This window comes from Heliconius melpomene, chromosome 11 (genome assembly GCF_056956725.1).
Source record: "Heliconius melpomene rosina isolate 202511_hmr_F chromosome 11, ASM5695672v1, whole genome shotgun sequence".
In the NCBI taxonomy this organism is placed as follows: domain Eukaryota; kingdom Metazoa; phylum Arthropoda; class Insecta; order Lepidoptera; family Nymphalidae; genus Heliconius; species Heliconius melpomene.
The window spans coordinates 4,869,335-4,888,170 of NC_140399.1; the positions used below are offsets into that span (position 1 = coordinate 4,869,335).

The 18,836-nt window shown below is 35.5% G+C and overlaps 3 protein-coding genes and 1 long non-coding RNA gene across 9 annotated transcripts; 2 read left to right on the forward strand and 2 right to left on the reverse strand.

Moving 5' to 3' along the window:
- Positions 1–303: 303 nt before the first annotated feature.
- LOC146534512 (uncharacterized) lies at positions 304–1,963 on the reverse strand. Its single transcript, XR_014878467.1, has 3 exons — positions 1,748–1,963; positions 1,338–1,451; positions 304–998 (listed from the first exon to the last, which is right to left on the reverse strand). It is a non-coding gene; the product is annotated as an uncharacterized LOC146534512 (long non-coding RNA).
- A 609-nt stretch (positions 1,964–2,572) lies between these two features.
- Positions 2,573–5,085, forward strand: LOC146534513 (O-glucosyltransferase rumi homolog). Its single transcript, XM_085193664.1, has 6 exons — positions 2,573–2,804; positions 2,879–3,063; positions 3,148–3,336; positions 3,516–3,646; positions 3,760–3,907; positions 4,258–5,085. The coding sequence occupies exons 1-6, from the start codon at positions 2,681–2,683 to the stop codon at positions 4,675–4,677; spliced, it is 1,197 nt and encodes a 398-aa protein (XP_085049790.1). The 5' UTR covers positions 2,573–2,680; the 3' UTR covers positions 4,678–5,085.
- Positions 4,715–17,754, reverse strand: Serinc (serine incorporator TMS1). Of its 6 annotated transcripts, XM_085193657.1 has the most exons (12): positions 17,548–17,754; positions 17,089–17,253; positions 16,737–16,825; positions 10,561–10,656; positions 10,105–10,283; positions 9,505–9,620; positions 8,730–8,948; positions 8,156–8,179; positions 7,429–7,564; positions 7,138–7,164; positions 5,666–5,807; positions 4,715–5,352 (listed from the first exon to the last, which is right to left on the reverse strand). In XM_085193657.1, exons 1-12 carry the CDS (start codon positions 17,581–17,583, stop codon positions 5,220–5,222), a joined length of 1,362 nt encoding a protein of 453 aa, XP_085049783.1. In that variant the 5' UTR covers positions 17,584–17,754; the 3' UTR covers positions 4,715–5,219. The 6 variants fall into 6 exon arrangements, with proteins under 6 accessions (XP_085049783.1, XP_085049785.1, XP_085049787.1 ...); XM_085193659.1 differs by lacking the exon at positions 8,156–8,179; XM_085193661.1 differs by lacking the exon at positions 7,138–7,164.
- LOC146534515 (interleukin enhancer-binding factor 2 homolog) lies at positions 11,012–12,402 on the forward strand. Its single transcript, XM_085193665.1, has one exon. The coding sequence runs from the start codon at positions 11,194–11,196 to the stop codon at positions 12,364–12,366; it is 1,173 nt and encodes a 390-aa protein (XP_085049791.1). The 5' UTR covers positions 11,012–11,193; the 3' UTR covers positions 12,367–12,402.
- Positions 17,755–18,836: the final 1,082 nt, after the last annotated feature.

The following is an 18,836-nucleotide window of genomic DNA, read 5'->3' on the forward strand; positions in this document are numbered from 1 at the left end:
TATAGTACAATAATAAAAAATAAATGCAGTAATAAAACTAATAAACATTTTACATTTTCTTTATTGCTTATAAACATTTGTTTTAATTATATTTACACAAATAGTATTTCTGCAAAACAATTAAAATATACTGCTAAAGATTACAACATTGCTACAAGACAAACTTGCTCTTATATGTTAAAAACAATAACAATTTTAATTTTTATAAGTTAAATAGATCATAATCTGCAAAAAAAATATAATTTATATATTTATTAACCTATAAGATTGTAGGCAGTTGTACTTGATTGTTGTGTTATTGAATTTCTTTTTTTTTTGAAACAATTACAGACAAAGATAAAATTAATAAAGTAGGTATAATGAACTTAATACAGTGTTGGTCAATTTAAATCTAACATTAATATACAATTACTTATTTTTAATATATCTATTTTCCTTTTTAACAATTTCTGATAATCTGCAAATTGTCTATTTTTAACTAAACAAAATCTTTTAACTGTTATGTGGAAGACACTATTACATATAAAATCAACATTTTCATTAAGATGTTCCTCACTGAACTGAACTTCTTTTTTGAGGTTTAAAGAATATGATAATGTTTCGTATAAATTATTGCAGATTGTGGCACAGTTCTCAACACATAAAATCTTATACAATTTTCAGATACATAGTTTAACTTCTTTTTAGCATTATCATATTCTTTCAAGTCCATAAAAGTGTACAATAATATATTATCGGTATGTTTCACTTTTAAAACTGAATCACAAAGCTTGCATTGGGGAGAGCTATGACAAATGTATAATTTTCAAAAAAGTCATACATTTTCTTCAAATGATTGAGTTAGAGAAAAAAAGACATACATTTTCTTCAAATGAAGAATTGTCAGCCACGTTGGTACAGCGTGGCTGCCTTTCTTTCGATCTGCAGAATCACTATTTCAGCAGCTAAACATATAAATCCTAAATTTGCAGTGACTGTTGTCTCTCCGGGTAGCAATCCTGAAAATAACAAGAGTTAATAAAGGTCAGGTTACAGAAACTAAAATCAACATATCATTGTTAGATGAATCTTCTTGATTAAGCAATTAAAAGAAAATTAAAGAAATTGTTTAAGATTAATGTAATTTTAGTTGTAACTATTAGTATTTTGTTAAATTTATCGTATTGTTATAAAATTGTTAATTAATATTTAATATTTTATTTTTACATATATATCTATCTGTTTTAGGTTTTTTTCACTGTTACCATAAGATAGGCTATTTATTATGATAAGTTTTTATGTTAAATATATTGTCATTACAAGTGAACCAGTATCAATTAATAATATACTTGAATTACCATTTGAATACTTGTCAATACTGTTCTTTGCAATGCTCCAGGTATAACATTTGCAGGAAAATGTGATGTCCCTGGTTGTTCAGTGGAAAAATTTAAATCTTGGATTACCTGATTCTGAAAATAAAATATAATTGGATGAAAATACATTGCCAATGTATGATTACTAATATGTACATAAATAAAACAGTTTTTCTAAACAGTATTTTTTTTTCAATAAAATTGACAAATGAAGCCCTTTCAAAATGGTGGCAACATAACATTCTATGTTCACCATACATTTTTTTCTGAAAATCGATAGAATACCATGGGCCTTCGAGGAAGCTAAACTTGGCCCAAGTTTCACAATTGAAAAAGTACAACATTTAAGATATGACTTTATCTAGAGTAGTTAACACTTAATGATTACTTACCGGTGTGAATTGGTAGGACCTGTACTAGGGAACCTATATAGTTTAATTTCAGGATCTTCACGAGGGGACATTTGAGGCATCTACTTTTTAAATTGTCTCCCATATTTTAGATCCAAATATTCAAACAAAGAGAACAACTGAACAACAATAGAAATCTAAATATAAAATGCAACAGAAATGCTAAAAACAGGTTGCTTGTTTAAGTCGCAGTAGTATGTTCGCCATTTGCAAATGCTAATGCTACCATTGCCATATCAAAACATAATCCTACTACTGTACTTTAAATACCGGTTACATAAAATGTTTCTCATATCGAAAAAAAATTTATCACGGTGCCTTGCATACATGAAATATTATAAAGAAAGTTATTTATTAAACATTAAGTAACCAAAGCGTGAGTTAAAATTAAATTCTTAAAAAAATACTCTTAGAAAAACTACTAATTAGTAGTTTTACTTTAATATAGCAACCGGACTCGGCTCCCACGTAGGTATGTCGCCCAAGCTCCTAAGGAAGTCGACCGGGCCTGCATTCAGCTGTCGGTTTTGTCTGATATGATCACAGAATACATTCAAATGATATATCGTCATCAACATATAAAACAACTATAATATTACGACATTTTAATTAAAACAAAATCAAAAAACGCATTATATATCTCAAATCATTTTATCAAAGAACCTATGTAAATGACTGTAAAAATAACAATTTCGAAATCACGCAACTAAATTTCGATTGTGTCCTGCTGACACCGATGTTACGATGTTTTATTTAATGCATATATCGATGTTCATCGAAAATCGATTATCGTCGGGAATCCCTACAGTCAAATTCTGACACGACAAGTCAAACCTATTTGTTTTTTTTTTATACTTTGCCGCAAAATCTAAACTTATATTAAATGTAAAAGTAAAACGTCTCAACTATTCGAAAATGAATAATATTAAAAAATATTTTTCGTTATTTCACTTAATTGTCCTTATTCAATGTAATAATGTTGCTGAATATTGTGTTAAAGATGGAACATGTTTAGAAAACCATAACAAATATAGCAAAGGTACACTATCGGATACTATTTTACGGTTGTTTACCATGCATTCGCTGTATATAATTCAAATTATGTTTTTCTAGAAATAAATGACTGGGACGCGGATTTTGCTAAAATAGTGGAACTTGCTGTATCTAAATACAATCCGTGTATTCAGGCAAATTGTAGTTGTCACAAAGACGTAATATATAAAGACCTTCAACCATTTCGTGAAGGAATAACAAAAGAAATGTTTAATATTGCAGTAGCCAAAGGTACTAAATATCAAGTAAGTAGCAAATGCATTTTGTCATCAAATGTATTTAATGCAATGTTGAGTATTTGTGTAGAAAAGAAATTTATACAATTACAGATAATTGATGGCAAGTTATTCCGAGCTAAAGACTGCCATTTCCCAGCTAGGTGTAGTGGTATTGAACATTATTTAAAAATTCTTGCCCCTAAACTTCCTAATATGGAATTAGCTGTTAATACAAGAGATTGGCCACAACTCAACCAGGCTTGGGGACATACAAAAGGACCAATTTTTTCATTTAGTAAGGTTAATCCTAAGTGCACTACTATGTTATTAGAGATTATGATTGCAGCTTATTCATAGCTACATAATAGTTATTGTATTTAAGTGTCACTTTTTTTCTCAATTACTTTTAAAGATAAAAACTTTCCCAGTCTATTTATATGTCCAGACAGTTTGTGCCTAATATAAGTTATATTCTGTAGACAAAAGATTACTACGACATAATGTATCCTACATGGAGTTTTTGGGAAGGTGGTCCAGCTATACAGTTATACCCAACTGGAATAGGGAGGTGGGACAAACATAGAATATCAATTTCTGCAGCTGCTAAAAAGTAAGAATTTAAACGTACACAAACATTACTTAAATATGTATATTAATGTCGTGTATTATCACATCCTTAAGCAAATTCTGTAAGCTTCTGTAAAAAATATTTTAAAAATGCAGATGGCCGTGGGGGAAGAAACAAGAAAAAGTTTTCTTTCGAGGATCAAGAACTAGTGAGGAACGGGATAATTTAATTTTATTGAGTAGATCACATCCAGAACTTGTAGATGCTCAATATACCAAGAACCAAGCTTGGAAATCTGATTCAGTAAGTTTTTTATATAGATAGTATTTATAGTTTTTAGCTTCACAATATATTTCTAGCAGGATAGCCATAGAGAATGGAATGCCAAACACTATCTCTGGATATCTCCTCTTCATACATGACACCTAGGGCATCCTCATGCTTCTTACATGATCTCCCTCCAAAATCATTGGTATTGTTTTTCGAGAAGGTTGACTAAGGTCTCCCCTGCCTCTTTTTCGAACGAACACAAACTCTTGCCTCATAAACATTCATCTATATTTCTATCATCACTCATTTTTTTGGCACAGCCAAAATATTTGTATCTAAGAATGTTCTTCTCAACATTGTGTTTAATTTTTTCCATTTTTCAGGATACTCTACATGCTCCTCCGGCAGCGGAAGTGTCATTTGAAGACCATTGCAAATATAAATATTTATTCAACTACAGAGGTGTTGCAGCGAGTTTCCGTTTAAAGCATTTATTTTTATGTAAATCATTAGTGTTCCATGTTGGTGATGAATGGTTGGAATTTTTTTATCCTTCTTTGAAACCTTGGATACATTATGTACCAATTAGTCCAAAAGCCAGTCAGGAAGAAATCACAAAATTAATATTATATTTTAAAGATAATGACAAATTAGCAAAAGAAATTGCTGAAAGAGGTTTTCAACATATTTGGGATAATCTTACAGATAAAGATGTGACATGTTATTGGAGGAAGTTACTTAAAAGATATGCGAAACTTTTAAAGTACACAGTTGAAAAAGATAATGAACTTAAAAGATTGTAACCTATTGAGGAGTTAGATTAAAAAAAACACTTGGTAGAAACTAAAATGTTTACTTAAAAATACAATTGTTTACATTGCATTTAATGATACTACATATATATATTTTTTTAACAATTAAAGCTAGGATAACGTTTTAAATTCGATAATTAATTTAAGGTGAAGAAATTGCGAAATAATGAAAAAAAGTGCAAGATACAGAATGTTTTGAAGTTTTAGAGATAGTATGCTAGCTTATGAGAGAAAATGAGATCCATTAATGAATAAAGAAGCTTAATTTTACAAAAGAATCTCAATAACAATAATATGTCCTGGCACTAATATTAGTAATATAAGACGTTTATATTAATTTATACATATTTTGAATTCTACTTTGATATTATAAGTATTAAAACTAATTATAAGCAAAAATTTGTTGTTTTTATTTTGTAACAAGAAAATAATCTATTAAGCTCCAGACTAGATCTAAAAAGTGGCACTATTTTTTTACTATTTTGAGGTATATAATATTATATTTAATTGAAGCCAGGACTAAATAACAAAGTTTAGTTGAAGTCGCGGTCAGGGAACACGGCGGGTGCGACCAGGGTCCACGCATAGAGGCCGATGCAGAGCCACGACGACGTGATCTTGATCCACATGGACGCCACATTTTCCTTTGACAGCTGGGAACTCGGGCTATGGAAAATATTGGTAATATATAATTTGTAAACTTATATTAAAATGTTGCTTATTTTTATAAAGTCTATTGAATATCACAATATATCACATATCTTTAGATAGACAAATTAAAGCAGATACTTCAATACAATAATTCAGTTTTAGTTAATTAAAAGGAGTTTTTCTTATTAAATGTTTATTCATAACTAATAAAAACATGACTTACGATTAATTTGACCGATGTGTTAAAAACCACATTCGACAAAACGCAAATTTAAACCCAATATTTATATTCAAAATATAACTTTAGAAATGAATAAAATCTACATACTTGTACCAATTGGTGAGTGTCATCATGATATAAAGCGTGGCCAGCGCGAACATGACGTGGAAGAAGGTCCAGGAGTAGGCCACACTGTCACCTTCATTGTCGAACACCTTGGTCTCCTCGCCTGATTCGCCCCCATCGCCCTCTATAGAATCATACCCTGCTCTCAGTGAGCGTGCCAACATGCAAATATTAGCATTCTATACAATACGGTTGACGAGTCGTGGACGTCGTGAAGTTATGCTAGGTTAGGTTTCCGAATTGTAGCGCACTGTGTACTCGAGAAGAAAATAATAAGAAAAAAATCTTAAAATTAGGTCTGCATAGCCGTCTGCAACTAACTTCAGGGCGGCCACAACTCGTCGACCGTACTGTACGCAATATTACATTTTCCCTACGCAGGACTAATATGAATAATGTGAAGCAATGTTTTATATTATAAATAAATAGTATCGGACAAGTGACACAAAATTGTGGATCCAGTGAGAATTCAATTTATCAAACAAACATACATAAATAGATTAATTGATATTTGAACAAAATTACTGTTTGCGGACATTATACAAAGTTTTTTCTATATAGGAATTAAGCCATTTAAATGACTTAAGACAAGTTTAATGGAAACTCAAAAACCATCTGCAATATGATTGAGGCCGTAACTTCCCCACATATTACAAAGGGAAGGGGGTTAAAAATGCTAAAAAAACATCGAGGTGATTAATGCACGGTCCCTTATAGAATAACTAATGATTTTCACACACTCCATACACAAAGTAACGACATGAATTATCTAAATGTGGCTATCACACTACACACTATCCTAACTTGTGATGTTTTTTAATACTATTGTACCTAATTTTCCAGAGGTGCGTCAAAATTATTAAATCAAGAGATTAATATCAAAATAAATTGTGTGTTATATATAATGAATTACTTTTACATAATGGTTTGGTTCACTGTCCCGAAAATGCAAATATTAAAAGCATTAATGTTTGAACAACGCTATATGATGCATTACCATAAGTCTCTTTTTAAGCATTCCAATACCCAGCATTTGAATGTTGTAGTTAGGTTAAGTTCCGAAGTCGGAGCCATATAGGTCTACGATATTAGTCTTTGTCACCATAATATTATAAGAAAATTGAAATAGTTTAATATAATACATGAGGATATAACGACAAAACATTTTTAAACAGTCAGAAATTAGCAATTTATATTTTTTCATATATTTTTTTAGTATTGCAATCGAAAGTATTGCATGTAAATAAAACGATTGAACGACGATGTTCTGCTTGTCCAGAATTCGACGAAAGGTGGGGAACGGGGTATCATAACACTAGGTTCCCATGTTCCCACTGCTATACGAGGGATACAGCGTGAAGCTAAGTTATCTATAATAGAAAATTATGATAACAAAGACCCGTAAACAAGACTCACAGACTTCTGTATAACAAATGTATGGACGATGACTTTACCTTCGTTAGCAATGAGCCCTCCTTGGCCTGCGCCGTGCGCCACCGCGATATGATCCCAGAGAGTATTGAGTTAGTATATTGGATAAATTTACACGAAAAATTACAATATTAAAAAAAAATTACTTGAAAACATCCAGAAATAAAAAATCTTACAAATTTGACTTTCCTTGTAAGTATTTTAAAATATGTGAAAATATTAAGACCGTTAAAACAAAAACAAAATCAATAAAAATACTGTGGTTTTTTCTATTTATAATTATATATAAAACATTATATACAAAAAATACATACCTGCAGCGCCATCTTTAGCTAGGATATGTTCAGACATAGTGATCTTAGAGGAGGAGGAGGCGGTGCGTAAAGATGAATATAGGACGCTGCATATCCAGATGACCAGACCGATTGTAGATTGCTTGTCAAACGACGACTGTAGAAAAGAGAATCGTTATAATTTTCTTTAATTTCACACTGTATCGCTTCAGAGGGAACCTAGTATGGAACACCATTTCTCACGAACTACCCAATTTTCGAGAAATTGTGTGCTGAGCCTCAACCTCAACTCAACGCCGCGTTTTCTCTTGTTACCAGAGCGAGGAAATAAAAATGATTAATTCCATCGATGAGAATCCATTCCACTACTCCGCTTACGTCACTAGGGCGTCATTGTTATTATTAGTTCCAACAAAATTATTAGAATTAATAGCAAGAAATAGTCAAGTTTAGCAAGAAAAATATCATATTGTATAAAGCTATTGTAATTAATGCTGCATTATGTACATGTGGTGGTGAATAAATAAATAAAAAGTTGTTGAAATTTGTAAACTTTAAGACTGGTATTGATTTCTTATATTTATGTTTATTTAATTGGTAGATTTGATAGGTTTCGAATGAAACTAGCTACAGAAGAACGTGATTAAAAAAAAATTATGAAAGAATTTTGAAAGTGCCAAAAATTATTAGGCAATTTTCAAGCAGGTGGAATCTAAAACTATTTTTTTTTCCATTTTGCAGTACATACCCAATAAATATCTTCCACAGGGTCCTGGTTAAGCGTTTTTTAATAAGAGCCATATATAACAATTAAATACATAAGTAATATAACATATTATAATTGTATTAAATAAATAAACTATAATTAGGTAAAAGTATATACTTAAATATCAATGTCTTTCACATAAATATAGACCTACATAAATAGGAATATAGTTAGAAAAACTTATATATAACTATAATTAATTATATCTCTTCACATAAGCAGAATATTTACTACGAATTTCTTAGAGAACCTAGAGTCAAGTTCATTCTATGATATCTGGCCAAATTGGCCTAGAGGGGTAATTAAAATAATTTGAATATCATTATTATTTTAAGCATTCCATTATTCAATGGAATGTTTTGGGAGTTGAACCCACAACAATTCGTTTTAGTCAAACATTGTTCCACTCACTATGGATCAGATTGATCTTATAGTAAATATAAAGCTTGCTTCAGGAGAGACACTACTGACATTTGTAGGTAATTTGGTAACCAAAAATCTCTTGTAAAAACTTGTGGAATGTTTTAATTTTGATTTTATAACAATAATTATTTACCTTATCACCTTCTCCAATACTGGCATTACACTCGCCAGCGGAGTTCGACAATGCAGACCATGTTAGATAGGTAACATACAGTGATACTACAGCAGACTGTAAAAGGCCAGAGCGAGGCTGGTGTTCCTGAACTGCAGGCAGTATGGAGACCGCACTCACCACCACCATGAGGATCAGGTTGATGGATATGAAGAACTTGGATAAGTCACAGCCACTAGCCTGCAATTGGGGTTTTTAAGAAATAAAAATGTTGATATTCCTATAGACAGAAAACTATTCTCTGAATACATTTCAATAACAGTCATTGCTCAAGTGTCAAAATTAAATTCTATAATTTATTTAAGTGCTAAAAAGTGAAGGTACAAAAACATTCTAAATACAGACATTACTTCATGAAAGTTTTTACTAAATTGGAAATAAATAAACATGCCTACTGCTGGTCAGGTCAGGAATAGGTTAAAAATGAATTTTTATGTGGTAGAAGTAGGACTGAAAAATCAGCGAAATATCTGTATACTTTAACAAAATATACTTGTCTTGAGCTATCATCAATTAATTTCTAAAACATACATAGAAGGCTTTGCTAGTAGAACTACTTCGAATATGGGAGGACCTTCTTAAAAAGTGGAGGTAAACAATAAAGCATGTTTAAAGGGGCTAATTAAACCTACATATGGATAACAAGTTCCAGGCACTGTTCTAAGCCTCCCCCTGCAGCACCACACATCACCACGAAATCAAAATCCATGGAATGCTAAGTACTTTCTTTTCTTACCTGAGTATAGTAAACATATAGTAGCACAATGCCGGTAAGAGCGAGCGCATAGCACGACAACATCGCCAATAACAGCGCCGAATACCAGCCTCGGGACTGACTCTCTTCGTAATTAGCTGCAATAATAATAATTTATTGCATACTGTATGCTACATATTGTAGGGTAAGCAGAGGAAGCAAAGTGTTTAAATAGTCAGTTCCCCACCTTTTGTCCAATTTTCGACACTTTGTCTTCTTACTACTACTAAAGCAAATAAATGAAAATAGTGAAATATTCTGAGTGGGAATCCAACCCACAACCGTCAAATACTTTTTTATTTTAGAGATGTAATAGTAATTTTTGTATCAAATTATATTGTAGATATGGTTTTAACTATACTTCAACCAAGTGTTGAGATACTCCATTCCCATCACGACACTTTCAAGGCATTGCGTGTTGAGTGAAACCGAAGGCCGTGCGTTGAGTCGTTTCCAGAGTGAAGAAATCAAAATATTAAATATATCGCATTCACAGTCAAACACTTATTCTGGACTACAACAACCTCAATAGAAATTATAAATAGCCAATTGAAGAAACTAATAAAAATATAATATACTTACAGACCCATTTCTCAGCCCATGCATGAGCAAAATCAATAATCAAAATAAGTTGTATGACAATAAAACAGAAGCCTCCTATCATTCCAAAAATCATCCAGGTATATCCAAAACTGCCTTCAGGTATGAAGAAAGCTCCAATAATGCCTCCAATTACAACCAAATATTTAATACCCCAAAATCTAAAATAAAATATCAAACTCAACAAACAAACCATCATTTATGTAAATTATATTTATACTATTAAATTTTGTATGTTTTAGTGTAGGTTAATTATGAAAAAAATGTGAGTTGGTCTCGCACATGAATGGTGCTGTACCATTATCTACAAAAACTAATAAAGCAATTACATTGCTTGTTAAATGCTAACAAAAACTAACAAAAGAAAAATCTATTACTTTTGGGACATACAATTTCTTTTTGAAAATTATTACTTATTTAATAAAAAAATAAATTTACCCATTTTGTATTCCAGCTCTAGGATCCTTTGATGATTTTACTCCTATCATAATTAATGCCATAAATATGAAAAATAGACATGTTATGAAGCAGATTCTGAAAAAAATTTATAAATGTATTATTATTTTTTTATTGCTAGGTTATTTTTTAAGTTTATAAAAATATGATGTTGTTTCTTTAAGAATCAAAAATTGCTTTTTACAATCTTTCAGAAGACAGAAATCTATCAAGGAGAGGCGGTAAAAAAATAAACAAAGAATTACTTAAGTTTGAGACAGACAAAGACAGACAGTTTGTTAAGAGCAGACATTTAGTCTCTAAAATTTCAGTTTCAGTGTTTGCCTAATCTACCTGTGAGAATTCCTGACCTGTTTAATGTGTAACAATCACTAGTTAATATTTGTGTTTAGTCTTCTATGTAAATATAATAGATATTACAATAGTATTTTTTGCATTTTTACGTCAATAAACACCAATTTTAATAAAAACTGAGCTTGAAAAATATTAAAAAGTGACTTCAATATACATCTACATCTATCCATAAATCAAAATCTATTTATCTGAGAATTCAATACAATCTGAAAATTCAATACCAATAGTAAGAATATAGCTTTTACAACGAGTTCGCAAAATATGGTTCGCGGTACCGGTCGCGGTGGACGCGGAATGCCTGGCCGCGGTGGAATGGGGCGCCCGCCCTTCAACAGACCTAGAGTGTTAATGTTGAGGCCGCCATTTGATTTAATTCTTGCTGAACCGGCATTTCCACGATGCAAGCCCGCCCCAGACGATTCAGCATTGACTCAGGCTCTCCTCAAAAGACATGCAGAGCTGTGCCCTACTCCTACAGAACAGGCAGCAGTCCTAAGTCTTGTAACAAAATTACAAACTGTACTCGATAATTTGGTGGTTGCACCAGGAGATTTTGCAGCTTGTCAATTAGAAGAAGTGCGTCAAGTGGGTTCATACAAAAAAGGCACAATGATGGCTGGCAAGAATGTGGCTGACATAGTTGTTATTATGAAGACTTTGCCCACTAAAGAGGCAGTTGAGGGATTAGCTAATAAAGTAAACGAGGAATTGAACAAGCTAATGAGGGCCGAAGGTCTCGGCAATGTGACGAGCGCCTGTCATGAACGAGGTTTCACGGTAACAGCTACCTCCGCCGCTGTCAGGGTTCTGGTGACCACTCTCCACCAGAACCTGAGAAAATTGGAACCTGATGTGCACTTGGACTACAAAGTGATTAGCAGCCACCTCGCCGCCATCCGCCACAGTCGTTGGTTTGAGGAGAACGCCCACCACTCGTCTATCAAGGTTCTTATACGCTTACTGCGTGACATGTGTTCGAGGCACGCTGGCTTGGAGCCCCTGAGCCCCTGGATGATAGACCTGTTGGCGCACCATTGTATAATGAACAACCCGGCGCGCCAGGCGTTGCCCATTAATGTTGCTTTCAGACGAGCGCTGTCACTCCTGGCTGGAGGCCTGTTCCTGCCGGGCTGCGCGGGGCTGCCGGACCCATGCGAGGCGGCGCACGCCCGCGCGCACACCGCGCTCGATCTCTCTGCGCAGGACCACGCCGCCGCCACCGCGCAGACTTTACTTCGCGTGGCGGCCCGAGGCGGTCACCGGTACGTGCTGGGGCTGCAAGCGTTCGAGGGCGGTAAGGACATCTCGACGGAGATCACGGTGTGGGACGGCGTGGTGGTGTCGCCGCTCGCGCCCGCCTACAGCGACACGCCTGAACCCATGGACACTGACGATAAGGAGGAAGAGGGAGTCCCAGACGGCGTCGCTGCTTAGGTTTTTTATGTACGAGTACTCGTATTATGTATTGTCAAGGCGTAGGGAATTGTATAGGCGTAGGGAATTGACGACCCCACCGCCCACCGGTCTAGACCGGTGCAATCAGTCTATGGGAAGCCCACCATCATGAACAAAAGCCCGAGCCGGTGTAAGAAGCGAGCAATGTCGATAGGCAACTGTATCCGGTTACTACAGCGGTTCGGCAAGGTATTTGGTGATGTGCCTTAAAGGGCGCACGTCGGGGCTCTTCTAGTGACGTGTGGCCAATCTCCTGCAACCTCAATCTCCTGCCAGTCGTACCGGTCACCCGGCCCATTGGCGTCCGGATATCGAGGATGAGAGAGTGGATTTGCACCTGCGCAACTGTTTGTCCACTTAAATATACTCACGCGTAAATGACTTCGGCATGTTTACCTGGATTTTGATATTAAGCCCTGCGGCGATGGAGAGCTGATGGTGAGGAGAGGATATGGTGTATCCAAACCTTAGTTGGCATCTGCACGTAGGCGGTCTTCTGGTGATGGTCGCTCTGTATTCCGATTGAGACAGGGAATCCGTTCGGCAGCTCAGTTGACGACAAAGCAGCCCTGTTTAGGGACCGCTCTGCTTTCCCCAATCCGGGGAGGGGCCTAGAAAAGGTGGCCTAAAAATTGTCTGTCTCGTTTCATAAGCAGTTGGCTAACCGCGGTCACCTGTTCACCACCTTCATGCGGTCGAAATAGAAAACAGTACATATCAACAGTAACACTAAATATTGCAACGTGGAACGTTCGAACACTTTTGGATAGCGATCAGAGTTCGTGTCCTGAGAGAAAAACTGCTTTAATTGCGAGAGAGCTGGCTAGATATAATATCGACATTGCCGCCATTAGTGAGACGCATCTCAGTGACGCCGGGGAGCTGCGCGAGCACCTTGGAGGCTATACTTACTATTGGTACGGGAAATCCAGTGCCGAAAGAGCTGCTAGTGGAGTGGGTTTTGCAGTACGTAACGAGCTTGCACGTAAATTACAGGAGCTACCAAAAGGTATCAATGATAGGATAATTACACTAAGACTTCAACTGACATCTAAGAGGTACATCCATCTGATAAGTGTTTATGCCCCCACTTTACGAGCTCCAGAAGAAGAAAAACTGAAATTTTATTTAGAACTTGGCGAAGTCCTCTCTAGAATACCTTCATCTGACAGAATCCTACTCTTGGGCGATTTTAATGCACGTGTCGGGAATGATCATGTTGCCTGGGATGGTGTACTTGGTCGTCATGGTATTGGAAAATGCAACGCTAATGGGTTTGATCTTCTTACCTTATGCGCAAAATTTGGCTTGTCGATTACGAACACTTATTTTCGTTTGCCTGAGAAATTTAAGACCACGTGGATGCATCCAAGATCGAAGCACTGGCATCTCTTGGACTACGTTATAGCACGTAAGAGAGACCTCAACGAGATTACCATCACTCGCGTACTGAGGGGTGCCCAGGGATGGACTGATCATCGACTTGTTCGGTCTAAACTTAGGTTACAATTAATAGCACCACGTCGAAGCTCTCGTAAGATCCCAACGAAGCTAAACTATGCAAAGTTGGTCGGAAATAAGGAACTTGGAATGGAATTAGACAATGCTTTCAGTTCCAGTGTGCCAGCGATGGAAAGTACTACGACTGTTGAAGAGAAGTGGCGGTTATATGCTGACAATCTCTATAGATGTGCTTCTCAAGTTATAGGGAAAACCGAACGGCAAAACCAAGATTGGTTCGATGATTCCGAAGGTACCATCAAGAAACTCATTGAGGACCACAGACGTAGTCTCCTTTCATGTAACATCTCTGAACGGAGGAAAGCTAGTCACTGCCTAAAATTAAAGGTGCGCGCTCTCAGAGACAAATGGTGGGTGGATAAAGCAACAGAGATGCAGCTATATGCTGATACAAATCAATACGGTAGATTTTTTGAATGCTTAAAAACTGTTTTCGGGCCCCGAAATAAAAAGATTGCCCCGATGTACAACAAGGAGAAGACCCAACGATTAATTGATCAGCGTGACATAGTGGCTCGGTGGGCGGAACATTTTTATGATGTTCTGAATCCTACTGCTCAACTTGCTGACTTGGTATATATCGACTCCTTAGAAATCCTGCCAACAGTGGAGACCTTAGCGGAACCCCCAACATTTGATGACTTTGTTGCCGCGCTCAGTAAGATGAAGAATGCCAAGGCACCTGGGATGGATGGTTTGCCATCTGAGATATATAAATATAGCGGACCAAATATTAAGTGCAGGCTATATCAACTCATCCTGGAGATATGGGAGTGTGAAATTATACCACAGGACTGGAAAGATGCTTCTATCTGCAAGTTATATAAGGGTAAAGGAGACATTGCTGACTGCAGCTCGTACAGAGGTATCTCTCTTCTCTCAGTAGCTGGTAAGATTTTGGCTTGTATTATTGGCCATCGACTGTCCCAACACGCCGAAACGATTCTCCCAGAAACCCAATGTGGCTTCCGTCGCGGAAGAGGTACGGTTGACGCCATCTTTGTCGTGAGACAAGTCCAAGAAAAAAGTCTGGAACAATACCGTCCGCTGTACATGTGCTTTATCGATTTAGAAAAAGCCTTTGACAGGATATCGCGTGACGCCCTTTGGATTGTCCTTGAGAAGGCAGGTTGTCCAGCAAAGCTTTTAAACTTAATACGCCAGTTTCATGACAATATGATGGCAAGAGTCCAGCACGAAGATGGCTTTTCGGATCAATTTCAAGTTTCTAGTGGTGTAAAGCAAGGCTGCGTTTTGGCTCCCACTTTGTTTTCTTTATACTTTGCTGCAGTAATGAGGGATGCAATAAGATTTTGTAATAGCAGAATCGAGATAAGCTTTCGGATGGATAGGAGCGTGTTTGATCTTTCTCGACTCAGGGCCAAGCGTCAAGTCACCAACTCATCTATTTTGGACATCTTGTATGCCGATGACGTTTGTCTCATGGCCGATTCAGTCGAGTCGCTTCAAGACTATATAGACTCGTTGCACGCGTCCTGTCAACGTTTCGGCTTGGTTATAAGCACTAGTAAGACCCAAGTTTTAAAACAACCTCCCCGTGGTGGCTGTAAGGATGATTCTGACATTACACTACATGGCACCGCGTTAGAGGAGGTCTCAAACTTCAAATATCTAGGTAGCCGAATAAGAAACGATAACACCTTGGCATCAGAGATACCTGCCAGAATAGCGTGCGCTGCAGCAGCTTTTGGTAAACTGTGGACGCGTGTTTGGAAATCCCACGACCTTAAATTGCAAACTAAAATATTAGTTTACAAATCAATAGTTCTGCCTACCTTATTGTACGCTGCTGAGACGTGGTGCTGCTATAAAGCAGACATTAAGCGGCTCGACACATTTCACCTTAAGTGTCTAAGGTCAATTTTGGGAATAAAGTGGCAGGACCGTATTACAAACACTGAAGTTTTACGTCGATGTGGCTTGTCGGGTATAGAAGCAATGATTATGAAGCAGCAGCTAAGATGGTGTGGTCACGTCTTGCGGATGGATGACGACAGATTGCCTAAGACAGTCTTTTTCTCAGAGCTTGCCCATGGGAAACGAAAGCAAGGCGGACAGTATTTGCGGTATAAAGACGTGCTCAAGCGCAACCTTGTGGCTTGCAAAATACCGGCAGAGTGCTGGGAGGAGAAAGCATGTCTCAGACCGGAATGGCGACGCACCGTCCATAAAAATGTGGACGAGTACGAAAAACAACGCTTAGAAGATCTCGATGCCAAACGCCAATTACGGAAGACTCGACCCAAACCCTCCTACACCTATACATATAACGAGGCTGGCCAACTGTACTGTGCGTCCTGTAAGCGGATTTTCAAAACGAAATTCGGCTTAGCGAGTCACATAAGAGCCCACCAAAAAATAAAGTAAAATAAAGTTAGACATGCAAGAAGGCGCCATCGCCGAAATCGGTGTGGATAATATATATATATATATATATATATATATATATATATATATATATATATATATATATATATATATATATATTATATAAGTATATATAGCTATAAGTATATATATATATATATATACTTATAGCTCAGATCTTTGTAGAATATTACTTATTACTAGCCCTCTATGTTGATTGAGTTTATAATTTAATCTACTTGTTTATTATTTTGTAATTATTACTTGTTTATTATTAATAACATTGTTAGGATTCATTCTATATTAATATATTATACCCTCCTGAGATTTTCATCTTATTTATAAAATGAGTGTTGAGGCACTAGATATAGGGTTGATTATAAAAAAAAAAAATTTCATTTGGTGATTACCACAATATTTACTTTGATAATTAGTGTTACCTATAAACAGCCAAATATCCAACAGCTTGATCACAGTTTACTTTAAAGCTTCCTGGTACTATCCCTGTAGAATTTTCACAAAATGGTACCTAAAATGTTTTAATAACATGTCAATAAAACAAATGACTTCCTCTCATTACATTATATTTCATATTTATATCTAAAATTACAAGGTACCAGGTGTGACGCAAGCGCTTTGAGTTCAGCCAGTCAACACACAAAGCATCCAAAATTTGGTGGAAAGTGAGGAACGGAGTGTCTTAACACTGGGCTCCCTCTGTCTACTCTGCTGTGGGCGGGAAACAGTGTAAAGCTGATTTGATTTTATAATATTATTTATTAATAGTCTTACTTTTTTCATTTCTTCATGTAATCCAGGAGCTAAAGTAATACAAGCCACTACCACTGTTAGTAGTAGCATGAGGGTGTACATGAGGCGAGTAGAAGTCGAATTGGCGCATGAAGGGCATGCAGAACAGCAAAGGGAGCATGCTGCACTACCACAGCAGCAAGCCAACTGTAATTTAATTATGATATCACATACAATAAAATATTGATTTAAAATCACATATATTAAAAGAACGTAAAGATGACAATTTTCTTCTAAAGAAGAGAGATGTGCTTAATCAATAGTTTGTAAGGTCACTTTGTGTAAAATTCTCATTAAGTATAATTGTCGACGAAATATGAACATTATTTGCAAAAAATGTTATATTATATTAGTTTAGTGCTTACTATACATGGACATAAATTTCATAATATTAAAAGATGGAGCCAACACGAACAAAGAATATTTATTGATTAGTATTACCTGAGCTGCTGAACATAAACCTAATACGGCGCCCATTGTTGAATCTTGTTAGTTATTGATGATTAGTGTATTATTAGTTTACTTAGAGCTGAAAACAATGGAGTAAAAGTAAAAAATAATTAAATTAAACAACCATGACTAATATTTAGTTTGTGACACAATATATGAACTTAATTATCACTCAGTGTCAGTATTCAATAAACAACATTACACAGATAACTCAAAGACGATATTTCCATAATTGACATTGACATTCTTGCTGCCAATATGAAATTCGGATTGTTCACTTAAAAATTTACTGAGCAATATGTACTCTTATACGTAGAACGAGGTGGATACAAATATTTTTAGACTTTAAACTTGAATTTTATAATGCTGGTTTTACATTGACCAAACAGCAAAAAGTGTTTTTTTTTTACCTTCACGTTGTATGCCACACAAACCAGGATAGGCAGAAAGAACCTGGAATCCTATTAAGATGCTTCTGTTCTCTAATTTTACAAGAGGCATTGCGTTTTGAGTTGCGAAACTCAAATGGCACTTAAGCGTTTTGCTTTGTTACCAGAGCGAGTAAATATTAAATATTTCATTTTCCCGATTGAAATTCGAACCCACAGTTGTCACAGTGTTTACAGCAATTCGCCTCAATGAATTTTTATACTCGTAATATACTATAAAATACGAAAATTATAAATAATTACTATTTGGAATACTAGAATGGGGGTCAATATACCTGCGGCAATATTTCCAGGTCGATATGGCAAGGGTACATTAAAAAAGTGCGTCTATCTCTTACTTTAGCCGAAAGCCGAAAGCCGGCAACGCACCTGTAGCTCCTCTGGTGTTACATTGGGTAATTGGTATTGGTATTGGTAATTTCGTAAAACCTAAGATTCAAGATATGGATAGAATATTGACAACATACGTAAAATCAAAAATTTAAGCATTATTGTAAGTTTAAGCTAATTAATTTAAGTAATAGAAAGTGTATAAATTAATATATTTAAAAAACGCTCCCGAAACTTGCCTAGGGTTATAAAATAAATAAAAGCTTGTCAATTTTTTTAATTAAATTTAGCCAATAGTAACCAAATCTTCGTTTTTTATAAAGACTGAAAGTTTGTGTGCGCATAGACCCAACACCGGTAAGTACTATTAGGGAATATGGGTGGTGGTTACTTTGGCAGTCATTAGGTAACTTAAGTTATTTAATTTATGCCAATAGAAAATGCTCATCCGGTTGACCGACATTGCCAAGGTTTTATATTAATATTTCTTGCAGATTCTAG

Excerpts from the sequence above, each read along its gene's own strand:
- Serinc (XM_085193657.1), bottom strand. The coding sequence starts at position 17,583 with ATGGGCGCCGTATTAGGTTTATGTTCAGCAGCTCAG. Across the intron at positions 16,826-17,088 it reads TACATGAAGAAATGAAAAAA|GTACCATTTTGTGAAAATTC; the intron begins GTAAGACTATTA and ends AAAACATTTTAG. Across the intron at positions 8,949-9,504 it reads TATATGTTTACTATACTCAG|GCTAGTGGCTGTGACTTATC; the intron begins GTAAGAAAAGAA and ends CCCCAATTGCAG.
- LOC146534513 (XM_085193664.1), top strand. The coding sequence starts at position 2,681 with ATGAATAATATTAAAAAATATTTTTCGTTATTTCACTTAATTGTCCTT. Across the intron at positions 3,337-3,515 it reads CAATTTTTTCATTTAGTAAG|ACAAAAGATTACTACGACAT; the intron begins GTTAATCCTAAG and ends TATATTCTGTAG. Across the intron at positions 3,908-4,257 it reads AAGCTTGGAAATCTGATTCA|GATACTCTACATGCTCCTCC; the intron begins GTAAGTTTTTTA and ends TCCATTTTTCAG.
- LOC146534515 (XM_085193665.1), top strand. The coding sequence starts at position 11,194 with ATGGTTCGCGGTACCGGTCGCGGTGGACGCGGAATGCCTGGCCGCGGT.